We start from the raw sequence: 15,079 nt of genomic DNA on the forward strand, positions 1-15,079 counted from the left end.
GTTGTTTACTTAAAAGATGACCTGCGGCCTCCCTCCTTGGAGCTGAAGATGAAACACTACGCACACGCACAGACAAAGACACACTGAATGAGGACACATCCTGTCAAATAATCCAAAGAAACTTGGGTAAAAGTAGAGTTTTACTGCACTCTAGAGACTATTATACATGATTTATCCTAAAGTCAGTGCTAGTGTTGCTACAAACAGATTTTGGCTTTGGTTTATTAATGACTGCTGCACCACTGATCTTTCAAGTCATCTCACATTCTATTTTCATACCAAATTACTGTTTATTTATGCGCCCTCAACTTTTTCATTATAGTACTTTTCAAAAACTGTTGGGCAGCCCAGCCCCCTATTCTGTTGCAATTCTCTTTTCTTTCTCCCCCTCTCTCAGCCCAGACTGCTCCCATGGCACTGCTGTAGGAAGTGATTAACTCTTCTTACTGCAGTTTGACAAAAACACACATTTTCACACAGGCACACACACAGACACGGAAACAAACATGCACGTGTACCCACGCCCATAACTTCTACACAGTTAGAAAGTATGTTTGAAAATGCTCTCATTACTTCAAGACTTCAAAGCAAACAACTCTTTGCCAACACAGCTCAAACTGACTCATTATTGACCCAACACTTTTCTCCTCTTTCCAAAACTACACGCACGTAACTCAAGCCTGCTTATTTTCAACCTGCAAAAAAAATTCAAGAATTCACCTCACTTGCTTTCCTCACCTCCCTCTTCCTGCTCTCTCTTTTCTTCCCCTTTGCTTCTGCACACAAACATTTTGCAGAGACGTCCAACTCCACTCTCGTCTAAATTGTATGCTAATCCATGTTTGGATTGGAGGCTAACAGGATTTTTGCTGCACCTAACACCCGTGACCTAATACGTCATGCAGGGATACTAGCAGGAAAGTCACTTATTGCGAGCTCTGGACTTGGGTGATAAAGTCAAAGTGTGGATCCTCTAACGCAACAATTTCCACAGTTATAAAATTAGGCTGGTTGTCACTAACCAGGCTGTGTTCATGCAATTTAGGAAGTAAATAGTAAGGTATGGCATCTATCAGTCTTTCAAAGTCATTTTTGGAGCGACTGCATATAGCATAATGCAGCAGCTTAAGTAACTGAACTGCTTAGAGAGTGTCAAAAAAGTTTGAGAACTTAAATTGTTTGTGCTGCATTTAATAACAGTTGCTCTAAATAACAGCAACATTTTAACTGCATTTTAAGATCTTGATCATTCAGATTACGGTGGATGAAACTGGGCTGTAACAACAGGACAGACTGCAGATGATATCTCTAGTTTCAATTTAAGGATGATGGATGCTTTTTTTGTGGATCGGAAAAGTCTTGTTTTTCAGTCATCTTTCTTTTTTCCCCCATTAAATTAATGTTTACACCATATCGGACCAAATGAGACAGATGCAAAACAAATCTTGTTGTTTGAAAATGAGCTGCCATCAATCTTAAGCAATTCCTTTCCTCCATTTAATATCTGACTTTATTAACTCCCAGTCTGGCAGAAAAAAGGCCCCTTGAGGCAAAGTAAAAAAATAAAGAAAATATAGCAACCTTTGTCTGGCCTGGCTGCCGCCAATGTCCTTCATGTCCGATCACTGGAGTGCTATGCAATCCAGTCGAGTGTAATGCTATCCAGTGGCAATGATTAGAGAAGTGTGAAGCAGATGAGGCTCCAAGGGGCCACATGGGGATAGTGTTCAGTGTAATATTGGGGATGAGAGGATGACGAATGAGGAGAGGGACTCAGTCGTCAGGATGAGGCGAGAACGCGCTGATGCCATGGGGCGGCATGTCCTGAAGTGACTGCAGCAACAGTCAGAAAGTCTTGGACTCGGACAGGGAGCCCACTACAAAATCATTCTAGGATTACTTGTCTCTAAAAACAGGTGGAACAAACATTTTTGACTTGTTTTGAATGCATTAATACATTAAAAGATTTTTTCTTTTCTATGTTTCGTTAGTTTAAAGAATGACAGCCTGCTCTTGTTGTTTCAGGTTCCTTTTTTAAAAGAGGTTTGACAACATCTTTGAAAACTGAAGTGCAGGTACTTGAAATTCAAGTTGGGAATCCTGCAGTTTATCATCTGAGGAAAATAACACAAGATGAAATGACTTGTTGAAGTGAATCATGCTGAAGTCCTCAAATAATCTCTCTTGGCGTTCTGGTGAATGTCTTCCGACAGAGATTTCACATTAGGAGCTGAATATGGGACAGAACTGAATAATATAAATATTTTCCCCCAAAACTGAATAAATAAAAGAGACACTTCGCTTTACAGCATAATGCAATGGTATGCAACACTTCCACAAACTAGGGCTGCACAAGGCAGTCAACTACAACTTCTCATTATAAGCATCACAAAGGTGTCGCAGGGCTGTTGCTTGAATAGCACTAGATTCTACAGTACATATACAATTGTTCACACAAACATTCATCTCAGATACATCAATAAATCATCTCCATTCTTCTTTTTTTCTCTCCACATAAAGATGAACACTTTCAAAGCCAAGGACACCTCCGTGGAATGTGTTACTTAATATTTCTACATATCTCACTGAAACGCGTTGATTACGCCTCTAAAGTTTGGGTGCGCTGAATGGCAGATAACCTTGGTGGCAGATATTCACTCAACAACACTCACTGCTGACAAGTGAAAGGAACAGGACATCTGTCATTACTTTTAATCAAGCTGCAGGTGTGTGTGGTTATTTGTCATTTGAAAAGAAACAAAAGAGTAAGTGGGTTTTATCAGTGTATGTGTGAGTGAGAGAGAGAAAGAGAGAGATAAAAGAGTGAGTGGGAGTAACACACACACACACACACACACACACACACACACACACACTCACCTCATCATTTCTCTACACCGTAAACACTTTTTGCTTTGTGAGCTACAAGTTAGCTCCTGTATTAATGAGCTGCAGTTCCTTGTAGCCAGCAGCATTAACACAATTCAGTCTTCATGATGGGCTAAATGACTATTAGCATCAACTGTTAGCTTGTGTGTGTGTATGTGGTGAAAAAAAAAATCCCCAGTAGGCTAGAGACCAACACAAAGTTATTGATTCTTGTGCCGTGCCTCTGTAAAGACTATTGCTCAGCTGTGATGGTGCCCAGCAGAACTCCATTATTCTTCTGTTTGTGTTGTTATGACTGACCTCAAAGCAAAAGCACACACACTCACACACAGGGTTGGGGAGTAATGAAATAATTGTAACCGTATTACATATTTTTAAATAGAAAGGGTGTAGCATGGGCCAAAGATAACCCCATTACAATTTTGGAGTAGATCTAAATTATGAGGCTGATACACAAATTATTTTTCACTTTTGTTAACACTACAAGGCACTGTTGGCAGAGTGCTCTTCTAATTTTTCTTCTGCAAAAACAATAGCAGAAGAGACTCACCATGATACAGCCAGTAGTGTGTTTTTGGCATTAAATATATGTTCCAGACAATTTGGCTTAGAAAGATGATTTTGATGTATTTCAGAATTAAATTCCAAAGTATTTAGAATATGTTACTGAATTTGAGTAATTTAAAGGAATACATAACAAATGTCATTTTCGGGCATATATTAAGTAATCTGAAGTGAAATACATTTTAAAAGTAACTCTTCCAACACTGCTAACACACACACATGCACACACACGCAACACACTCTGCCGTGCACCTCTGGAACTCTCTCCCACTTTTCATCCGCAGCATAGAGTCTCTCTCCACCTTCAAAGCCTCCCTCAAAATTCAGCTGTTCAGACTGACCTAGCCCACTTAACAATGTTTTTGTTTCATTCAATATATATATATATATATATATATATATATATATATATATATATTCTTTTTAATTGCTTGTTTGTATTTGCTTGTTTTAACAATAATATATCATACTGTGTCCTTGAGTGTTTAGAAAGGCGGCCACAATTATTATTACATTATTATTGTTATTATCATTATTATTATAATTAATAATAATAATAATAATAATAATAATAACACAGTTGTTACACATAGTATCATAAACCACACAGACTACAGTGTTCACTGTCCAAACAAATATGATAACAGTGAGGTTGTTTAAAGGAGATCTACTTTTGTCACTTCATCTTTCCTTTGAAGTTAGCTACACTGGTGAACATCCAGTGTTAACCTCCTGAAGGCTCATGGAACTGAACCAGCACTCTGTTAATGTAACTACTCATTGGTTTACATACCCTATAACTTCAAATACTTTATATGAGTTGCATATATATCAGCCTGCAGGGAACAGCTGTGATATGGACACGTTTGTGTTCCGTTCCCACTGACGCTAGAAGCAGGATTTCAGAGTTATAATAAATGCATCCAACGGTGATAAAGATGGTTTCATTGTATTATTGTATATTTCCTCAAATAAATAGCATAAACTACAAAAACTGCTGACTGATAACGGTTGCTTGTGGCAAGCATTGGAAGTGTCTGGCTAAACTGTCGATTGCAGGATGGAATTAGCTAAGCTAAACAGCCGCTTAAGGCAGCACTGCTTCACACTGAGTCTGCGAGACAACAGCAAATCCTGACAAGGATTAGTCCTGGCTGGAAGACAAGGCATAATTCATCTAGTGACATTTCAGCTCCAAGAACACAAAGGTCAAACCAAAATCTTCTGCTGACCAAATGCAAAAAAAAAAAAAAATGCGGCTTACCATTCACATTATCATAAATGATAACTTAAAGTGTATCAGGTGTGTTTTTTGATTGCTTTATTAAACAGTTTCAGAACTGAATCTTCTTGTTAGCGCCTCAGCTAACAGAATTCTTCTCCAGACAGTTTTTTTTTTTAATCATATATAATAATTGCTTCTTTTAATTATAAAGAAAAACCTAATATAATATAACGAGCAGGGGTGCAGCTCCCAGACAATTTTAGCTCTTGTTTTTGCCAAGGCTTGCTACTTTTCTTGCTCTTTCACAACAAATGTGTATGTAGACGTAATATTATTTCAACTATTTTACAATTTATTCACATTACACATCAGTGACTCTACATCAGAGCCCCTTATCAGATGAGACTTGCAAAGCACTAATTAATTAATGAACGGTGTCAATTTAATGACAGCATGAGGCTTGAAGCTAGATATGAAGATGGATTTAATTGCACTGATTTGGAATAATGTTTTAGTTTTATGTTGGAATTATCATCACAACTTTGATTTAATATCCACAGGATAGCCTTATAGTGTAAAAATTAGCTAATTCCCCAACACATTAAATTGTGATGATCCATTATGTAATGATATATAACATTGAAGACATTAATTCTTCGTCAACTGTAGATCTTATAACTTCAGCCAGTAGACATACTTGACCGTACATGACATTGGTAAGGAGCATATTAATGTGTAATTTAGAGTAGTGTATATATGTGACAATAGGCAGTAAGGAAAGTGACATGCAAAAATGGTCTCTGTGCAATAAATATTAGTGTATGCTGTAGAGAGTGACAGGTAACAGGAGACAAACAGTGTGAGATGAAATAGGTACATGGTTTGTACTGTATCCTACCTTTTTGTAGAGGGAGCGCAGGTCTCTGTACTGCCACATACTGCTGAGGACCTGAGAGGCTGCCTTTACCACCTTTGCTGAGTGTCTGGAGATAAATGTAGAAAAGAGAGAGTTATTTCTCCTGAACCCCATTCCTTTGGATACTGTTGCTATGTTGTTTCATCCCCCGTCTTTACCAGCTGCACAAGATGTGTTCAGACCAGTGGCACTTGTGATGGCTCCAAGACTAAGGGGGCCATTGCTCATTTCAGCAGAGAATGATTTTCTTTGCACAAAAACTGAGAGTTTCCAGATGAGTCTGAAATGACCCTCTCTGCCATGCTAATGGTCCCGTCCCTGCCACTTCCCTGAAAAATGACTCTAGTAGGAGTCGGTTCAAAAGCCCTGCCCTTCTAATAGCTACAGAGGCAAGCAGAAGGGATGCTCATTTTCCATGTGTCTACCAAAATTAACAAAAATCCTGCCCGAGAACAGGCTTCAACTTTGGTTTTCTTTTCTCACAGTAAAAAGAACAGTTTTCAAAGATTGAAATACAGTATGGTGTAATACAGATATGCTGATCTCCACTGTTATATGAAGAAAATACATCAATTAGTGAAACAAGTCATTGATTGACTTCACTACCTTAAACATCATCAAGGGTTTTGATTCCGAGGGAGCATTGCTGGGACTACCAAATCATGTTTGTATGCTGCTGTGTTTTGGCACTGACTGTTTAAAGTATCATAAACCAATGATACCTTTTCATCATATTTTTCAGCACCTACAGTTTCAAATAAGTCGGTAAACAGTGGATGTCTATGGTGCTGCTGTAATGGGGCATTTTCCCTATCTGAAAGGGTGTAATTATGTGAATGTAGCATGGCATTGCTGATAAGGAACATTTATCCTCAGTGTACCTATCCTGAGAAAATTAAGATGTTTAGGCCATTAGCAGCTAACTACGCTCACTGTGAAATTTGCAGTTACTGTACGAAGGTGTCTTCCAGTGCCTCATCTCTCTCTGTAATGGTGCCCTTGAGCACAGTTCCCTAAATAGACTGAGTCTCTCTCCATAACAATAAATGAACGTTTGACCTCCGTCTGATAACACTGTGGTGTCATGGCAACCCCTGACCTGGTAGTTGCCATAGCAGCTGGTCAGAACACCCTGCTTGGTCTCCCATGGTGACAGGAGTTATATTCCTGCTGCATCTTCCTCCAGCTGTCTTTTGTGGATGAATGGACACAGAGCAGTAAGGTGCAGTTATGAATGATGGATGTGTGGTCACATTAAAGCACTGGTCACCACTGACAGTATGGGGTGAGCTGTATGATGGCTTGACAGGTAGAGCACAATACAACAAAAGCTGTGTTTCCATTACATTTAAAGTTAATTTTGAAACCAAACTTTGAAATGTCACATTAAAGAAAATAAGAATTACGGATGTTTCCATCAACTGGTTTTGAGCGAAAAAATAAATATAGCTGCATAAATGTACTTTGGTCAGAAGATGGCGGTGTAATGTATCGCTGCAGGCTAATCTGTCAGTAAACAGTAGAGGAAGAGATTGAGCAAGAGAAAAAACAACAAAAAAGAGGTTGCTAATCACAACTTTGGCTAATTGAGAGAAAATTGAGAGACGTATTCAGGAGTTGGATTCAATTGGATAATTTATAATTGTTCTTTCATGTCGGCTCATCTTGACCGACAGACAGATGGAAACGGCTGATCAGTCATGTGACTTAAATGTTCGCTACGTCAGAATTTATTCGGAAAAAGCTATTATTATTGAAAACTATTATCCAAAAAATCTTTTAATTGCATTTTTGAAAGTTTAATCAAATTTTGGTGTTTCCATCAAGCTTTTCTCAGGAAAATCTTCAAAATGTGCATAGAAATTCTAATGAGAATCTGTCTAGATTTTTTCCTATATTACATTATAGGGTGTAAGCTACGACAGTTATTCTGGGCTGATTGTCCTTGAGCATGAGAAAAAGACACTGCAAGGAGCTTTCTCATTTTGTCCCGAGTTATTCGTCGACCCATTCCTCTTTGTTTTTACTTCTGTACCAGAAACCAGTGCTTATGTTGTGGGAGTTACAGTAAGTGTTCATCACCTTTTCTCAGCAGGAAATGATCATTGCTTCAATCTGGAAAAAGTGTTAAGCACACATCATCATTATGATCGAATAACCACTTCAACAGCAGTGCAGGTAAATCTGTTCTGTGGTTCTAAATACATATGGCATACTTTACCGTAAACTGTTATTATTCTCACATTTTAATAACATAATTTGAGGATTCCTGCAAATGCATTTAAGGCAAATGAGGGGTGAACGTTGTGGTGCCACTGAAGCTCAGTAGCACGTCTTGTTTACACTACTAGACTTTATGCTCAATTCAGATTTTTTGCTCAGATCCATACTTTTAAAAAATGTGGCCTATATCTCTCTCCGCCCAGAGTCAGATGATAAAGAGAAGAAGGATGTGGAGAAAGAAGGCAACATTTTTTTTTGCTATTTGTGTAGCAATGGCCGCTACGTCTGTATTGAGCTGTAAAGACTGAGGTCGCATTGGAAAACATCAGACCTGTATAGGATTTGGTCCACATTTGCCTGCAGTCTGAACATAGCCTTACACTGAGCGCAACTTTTATTCTCACTGGGACAACCTAGCCACTCATAGTACGGAATTTACCAAATCATGTAGTATTAATGGTAGAGCAACTGTCCAAGATATTACTGTCAAACGAAATCTAACTTGTGAAATTCAGAAGCAGAGTTTGATGTGTTTTTTATGTTCTTTGCCTTGTGCTTGAAGGAAAAAGAGTCAGTGTGATGACCCTGAGTCAGTATGCTGTCTGCAATGTTAAAAAAAACAGAATTCACCACAAAAGGCAGTTCCTCCCAGCTAGTTTGAAAGCTATCAAAAAAATCAGAAACAATCAAATTTTGTGTTATGGACTCAAAACTTTGGCCTACTCACTTGTCTCCTTTGCTGCGGGCAATGCCGATGAGTTTCTCTATGCCACCGGCATCACGCAGGGCTTTGGCGTTCTCCATGTTCTTGGTGATGACTTCGTGCAGTGCGCAGCAGATGGCAGTTACCGTGTCGTCTGACATGGCCTTGCTGGGAGGGCCTGTGGTCCCGGAGGTCCCACTGCTGGTGGCGTTATTGTTGCTGCTGCTACTACTGCCTGGTAACCGATGGATCAAATCTCTCATGGCGTATTTACCTGGTGTGTGTGGAGAAAATGAAGAAAAGTCAGAAAGAATTTGGTCAGGTTTTATTGTCTGCACATCAGACATATAGAGTCAGTTCGGCTGGGAACAACTTGAAAGGTAAAAGGGGGGGCTGATATAGATGTTACTGGACTGAGCTTTGACAACATGAATATATGATTTCCAATTTCAATGAAAAACTTTGTGTGAAGGTTTATATTTTCTATGACACTTCATAAATGCATGCAAAGGGATGGTTTTAGACAAGCATTTCCGTTGGTATGGTGCAAAAATCCATACAACTACCTCAACAGTATACTTAACAGATACTCCAAAGCCCTTATGACATAAAAGTAAAATTGCCCTTTTACTATTTTATAAAGCAAATGCCTCGTCCAGCTTGTGAGTGGTTCGGATAACTCCATAAATCTTTAGTTTGAGGGGGCACACTGCAAATCCTCTGACGCACATACACTAATGCAGACATGCTGAGAATCCAATAAACGGGGCGACTCGTGGTATTTTGGTGAAAAGGCTGCCATATGAAGAAAATGAAAAAAAAATTGACATTCAAAGAACGGGCTGTTGGAAAGATCGAAAGCAACAGAGAGAGAGAGTAATTAAGAAGAGCAGGAGATGCTGTCAGATAGGAAGCTAGTGAGAGGGTGGATCAGATGGAAGCAATAACAATTGGAGTGAAGGGAACTTTAAAACAAAGTGCTATATGAGTATGGATTTTTAAAGAGGTAATGACAGAAGTTGAGGACAAAACAATCTACATGTAATCTGATTTTACCCACACCGCAAGGTAGTCTCAGTTAGATTAAATGTAGTAAGAATACCATGTTCAAAAACACAGTTTGTTTGATGATTTTTGCATATTTTAAGTTATTTTTGGCCATTTCTTTGGCTTTATTAGAGAGTGACAGAGGTACAGAGTGAAAGGGTGAGACTGACAGGAAGACATGCAGGAAAGGGCTCCGAGACAGATTTGAACCGGGGCCTTCTGCTTAGAAGAACTAAGCCTTAGTCGTATGTGTTCTACCAGTGAGCCACCAGGACACCCCAACACTTGCATATCTTTAGACTTATATTCTTCTCATAAATGTTACAGTTAGGGATTTGTGGATGTTAAAAATTACTGTTTAAACGTTAACCAACAATAAGAGTTTTGGCTTATTAATATTGTCTGTTCAACAGTTAAAGAAAGGTCATTAAAAGCACTTTGTTGCATGGTAAAGGAAAGGCTTTTTAAATTGGTCAACAGGTCAGTTCTGGTTGACAGCCTCAGACCAAGGCATCATGGAAACTAATAACCACTCTTTTCAACATGGAAAATGGATAATTAACCACAGAATATAATGTTGGATGTATCATGATGGGTTTATTTTACAAAGCCTCAAAACAAGATACTGCAGTTCAGGGATTAGAAAGCTTCTTGAATGAGATATGATTGCACCAGAATGCTTTTAGGAAAAGCACAGCAGTCAGCTTCTGGGCAAAACACCAAAAATAGTAAGTCTCTCACATGCAGCGTTCCAGGGACATTAAGCTTTAGTATATAATGTCACAACATCATTAATGTCTATAGCGTCCAGTATGTCCAGATTTTCTCATCAGTCCTGTTGACGCAGCTCATTTGGAAAAGCTATGTTTCAGTGACGCAGTGCACAGTTTATTTTCAGACAACTGAATGAGGTATTCCACCTTCCTGAAAACAGAGACATGCAACAGGAAAGCGGGCAAAAATATATGTTGACTTTTTTTTTGTTGCATTGGGTTATTGTTGGGCACAGCCACAGCACCCCTGCATGCAAAGCACTCATATTATAGGTTAATGATTAATGTAAGCGCTGGCTATCGGTCAGAAAACTGTTAAAAGTAAGCATCCCCAGTGACAATGATTACACATTGTTAAATGATCTGTGCCATATGTGAAGGTGACTAAGGACAGAGGCCAGTAAAAGGACAGATCAGAGCAAATAGGTGATGAGTGGAAGAATGGAAGACAGGAGAGGAATTTAATAGATGAGAGGAAGGAGCACAGAAGGTGCTGACTGAGGATGAGTGTAGAGATTCATCAAACATGAGCGGCAGTCAAGAGGTAAGAAATGCCTTGACCATCATAAAACCTGTCGATTACACTTGAATCATCTTGAGCCCCCTGGGACAAAACCCACAGGTCATGTTCATGGTAAAGAACCATCAATTTGGATGCAGAGGTGGTTGTTGAATTATTAACTATGGTTATTTTTTTTAACCAAAATCCACTCAGTAGGCCCACTAGGACGAGCCCTCTAACCCTGATGCACATTAAAAAAGTGCACTTCAATCAACCGAGCATGAATGAATCAGTCTATGACTCTGTGACGTGTTGGTGGGTGCTACAAAGCATGCTATTAACACAGTGTCAGTGTGTGCACATAACACTGAAGAGCTACTAAGTGTGAATCACCTTCTAAATTTTACAAACGCAAGTCCTTCATAAGTGCTGGATCAGATAAAGTAGATAAAAAAAACAGGAAATGCTGCTGCAATCCACTGTCACATCATCTTCAAGTGGACCATTACATCCTCTTTGGCAGCAGAGAAAACTGAGGCCAAAATACTCAATTTGCAATAAATGTAAAAATAGTTATAGTTTACACTCAGAGTTGTTTTGTGAAATAACATTTTGAAACAACTCATTTTCACAGCGACACGACGAAACTCCCGAATACCTATCTAAATGCCGCTCTGCTTCAGAGGTATAATCTTGTGCAGCCCATGGTGCTACTTTGAATTTATTAAGTCTTAGGGAAAAATAAAAGTAAGGACAAAATATCCTTGTGTTGTACAGATTTGTTACTTCACGTTTAGAATACAATCAGCATTACCACATCTGAGGCTACAATATCCCTTTTGTACCTCCCCCCTGTTCTTTAGTCACTCTTTTCTTAGTGTTTTAAAAAAAAAATCCCCACCTCTTCATAATGCTGAATGTTTTCCCAGACCAATCCATCAATGTGATATTCAAGGAGCCCTTACAGGCTGGTGGTAAATCCCATGCTCATATTACCTCTAATAAGTCTAAGTGATCTGGGCTGAAACCCGGCAAAGCAATACACAGAGCAGGGAAATCAGATGACACTATCAACCTTCATAAAGTAAGGAGAAACACACACACACACACACACAGACAGAGGAATAGTGCAGGATTATACATTTGCCCTTGTAGCACAAACATTGTCGTTCCACACATTTTAAGGTACGGTCATGAAGACAGATGGAAGCTTCAACACACATTTACGCACAATCACATACTAAGACGCACACATGCAAACTCTATCCTTAAAGTCGGAGTTGTGAGTTAATTGGCCAAGTGTTATCTCAGGCTGGCAGGCTGAGCAGAGGTTAAGCGGTCATTGTCTTTTGCCTGTGAGGACAAAATTAAGCTGCATCCCAAGAGGGAGACTCATTATTTGACTGACTTGAATCAGAATTTCTCGACTGATTTACTGGCTGCTCACTGACTGATTCATTTACTCTCTCCCTTGATTTAATGATCTGACTCATTTCCGAGTGAGTGACTGAATTATTTACCGACTGGTTCATTTACTGACTGACTGCCAGATAATTTGCTGCCTGAATGACTGACAATTAATTGATTGACTGATATGGTGAGTGACTAATTTATCAACCGACTGGCTGTAGGGAATTAAGTATTAACAAAAGGAGAGACGATAAAACCTATGAGAGGCATATATGGGTCTATGTGTTTGTCAAAGTATTTTCTGCTTACAGACAGATGCTTTGATAAACTGCTGTCAGCATTTTCCTAAAATGTGCTTGTGTGTGTGTCTGTATACACACAGGTGTGTGTCTGTATACACACAGGTGTGTGCCTGCATATCCCTATCAGTCTCTGCAACGTCATCACATTCATCCCACTGGGGGCGAGTGCGTAACAGAGAAGATGATATGAAAGGAGAGAGATGATGAGAGGTTGAACGGGGAGGGGGAAGCAGCATAGTAGTCATCCATGTTTAAGAGAGAAGAAGAGGAACAGAAGGAATGATAATGACAAAGATAATTAGCCTAAATACACATTAACGTATGCGGCGAAGAATGCAATGTGAAACGCCTCGATCGCTAAAGAATCAAACAGAGAGGACCTTGTTATTTCCAACCCTTCTAATAACACACTTTGTTAGAAGAAGACACTGCCCACCGATTATCACTGAGTGCTAAGAAGCATGACTGAAAGCCAGTACACAAACATACACAACACAAATCTCACCTGAACATACACAGTGCTCATTATCTGGCTTCCTGCCTGCTTGCTTCAATTTTTAGTTTGTTTTGATGTGAGATGTTTTTTCTTTCCCAAATCTCAACTTCACATTGCCATTCTTTGCTTCTTTTTAGAGGTTTATCACAGAGCAAATACATACAAAAATAGCAAATGAGAGCTGCAGTGCTCAGGCATCACTTGACTCAAATAAAAACTGGCCTCATTCCTACATCGAGACACGATGATACCCAGAGCCTGCAAGAAGCTTATTGATAAATTATAGATGAATATAAACGAGAGGGAGTTGCTGCACTTTCCTAACGTCAATGCAAAATTCAACACATCTTAAAAGCGAAAACTTTTGATGTTCTTATTGCCCTGATGGAGACATTTTTTATTTTAATTACGACTAAATATACAATTTATCTCTCTAGGCCACATTGAAGTTTTGTGTATTTAATTGACAAATGACAAATCTGAATGAGTACAACTGTAAGAAGTATTATCAATCAGCATACTTTAGTACATAGAAAGCCAACCAAGTGTCAAATCCAGGAACCTCATGTAAGAACCTGTAATCATACAGTGATCATATGTAGTCACACAGGAAGGAAAGCAATAAAAGAGCTGTGGAGCAAATTAAAATTGATTTTTTATGAGTGGGTGGCGACTCATTCTACTTTTAAAGTCCTACTGTGACACAGACAGCACCTCTACAAGCTGGAGTGCAAGCTCCCCTCCTCTTCTTTCTCTGTCACTGAAATGCGAGCTACACCTGGAACATGTCCTCAAGGAGGGAAACAAGCCCTGTGCTGATCACTGCACAGTCTAATAAACCTGTATTACACAGCTCCTCCAATATAGCCATCTTCACCTGGGAGGCAGAAATGGTAATGTATTCCTGTGCTGCATTCCCTCATGTGTCGCTAACTCCCGCTGTGCAGGGCGTGCTTCATCAGGGCCATAATGGCTGATTTGATTTAAAGAGATCCAATTACCCTCAACAATGGAGTGATTTGATTGTTTACTGACGGAGAAGGGAGAGTGTTATTGAAGTAAAATTGGAGGTAATTGTCTCAGGGAGATGTGGGGAAAGATGAAATGGCTTGATTGGTTGTGGCGTCCGACTGTCTGAGAATAAAGGCCGGTTAATACACAGTTATCAGTGGCTGGGTTGGGGTCCCTGAGGTGGGCTGCTGTACTCTTACTGGTCCCAAAGGATTCTTCTATGTTATTCTTCTGTATCATTTCTGGGTTCTATGTAGGCTCAATAAAAGCCTGTATTATAATGAAGGTATTCCACCGCAATAATAGACAAACATTAGGGTAGTTTAGGCTGCAGCTGGGAAATCTATTTTGAGTTGTGAGAAAAGAGCCTGAGAATTTTTTTTTATCTTGCATGCAAAGTGTATGTCCCTTGTAAAAATTAAAGCATTATGTGCGATCTGTTGTTACACCAAATTTGACATTAGCCGCATTTAAACTGTATCATAACTGCTATTAAAAAAAAATGAAGTGACAAAACAAATGCTCCAGTGGCTTTGTGTGATCTGAGTAAGTTTCCCGGGGTTATTTCATCAGCAGTACATCCCATCATCGACAGGGGGCGCCAGATTCAAAGCAACAGGGTGTTGGCTTCCGTTCTGTGGGAATATTCCTTTATGAAAACATTAAAGTTATGATCCTTGGATGTCAACATATGACAGATCAAACAAGAATATGGCTAAACACCAGAATTACATTAACACATGAACCCTTGAGCTTCTCAAATATCAATATTGTCACTAAGGGAGGAGGGAGGGGCATTTTAATGGCACGGTTTGACTAATTTCCGCCTTACTATAATCCAAATCATAAAAAAATTACAGCATTCTAATGAGTTCTGGATTATGGGCTCATTTGGAAGGCAGCCACAAAGAAATGAAAATATAAATGACATACTGTACACACACACACACACACACACACACACACACACACACACACACGCACACAAAGACCCTGCAGTCACCAATTATCAACATTC

The 15,079-nt window shown here is 39.2% G+C and overlaps 1 protein-coding gene across 1 annotated transcript in view; it reads right to left on the reverse strand.

Annotated features, from left to right (window-relative positions):
• The window catches only part of ctnnd2a (catenin (cadherin-associated protein), delta 2a), a 272,893-nt gene that overhangs the window by 16,734 nt on the left and 241,080 nt on the right, over nt 1-15,079 (reverse strand). Inside the window, 2 exon segments of the mRNA XM_059326789.1 lie at nt 5,577-5,661; nt 8,545-8,794. Coding sequence (XP_059182772.1) covers nt 5,577-5,661; nt 8,545-8,794 — 335 coding nt within the window.

The sequence above is a fragment of the Centropristis striata genome, chromosome 23 (genome assembly GCF_030273125.1).
Source record: "Centropristis striata isolate RG_2023a ecotype Rhode Island chromosome 23, C.striata_1.0, whole genome shotgun sequence".
Classification (NCBI taxonomy): Eukaryota; Metazoa; Chordata; class Actinopteri; order Perciformes; family Serranidae; genus Centropristis; species Centropristis striata.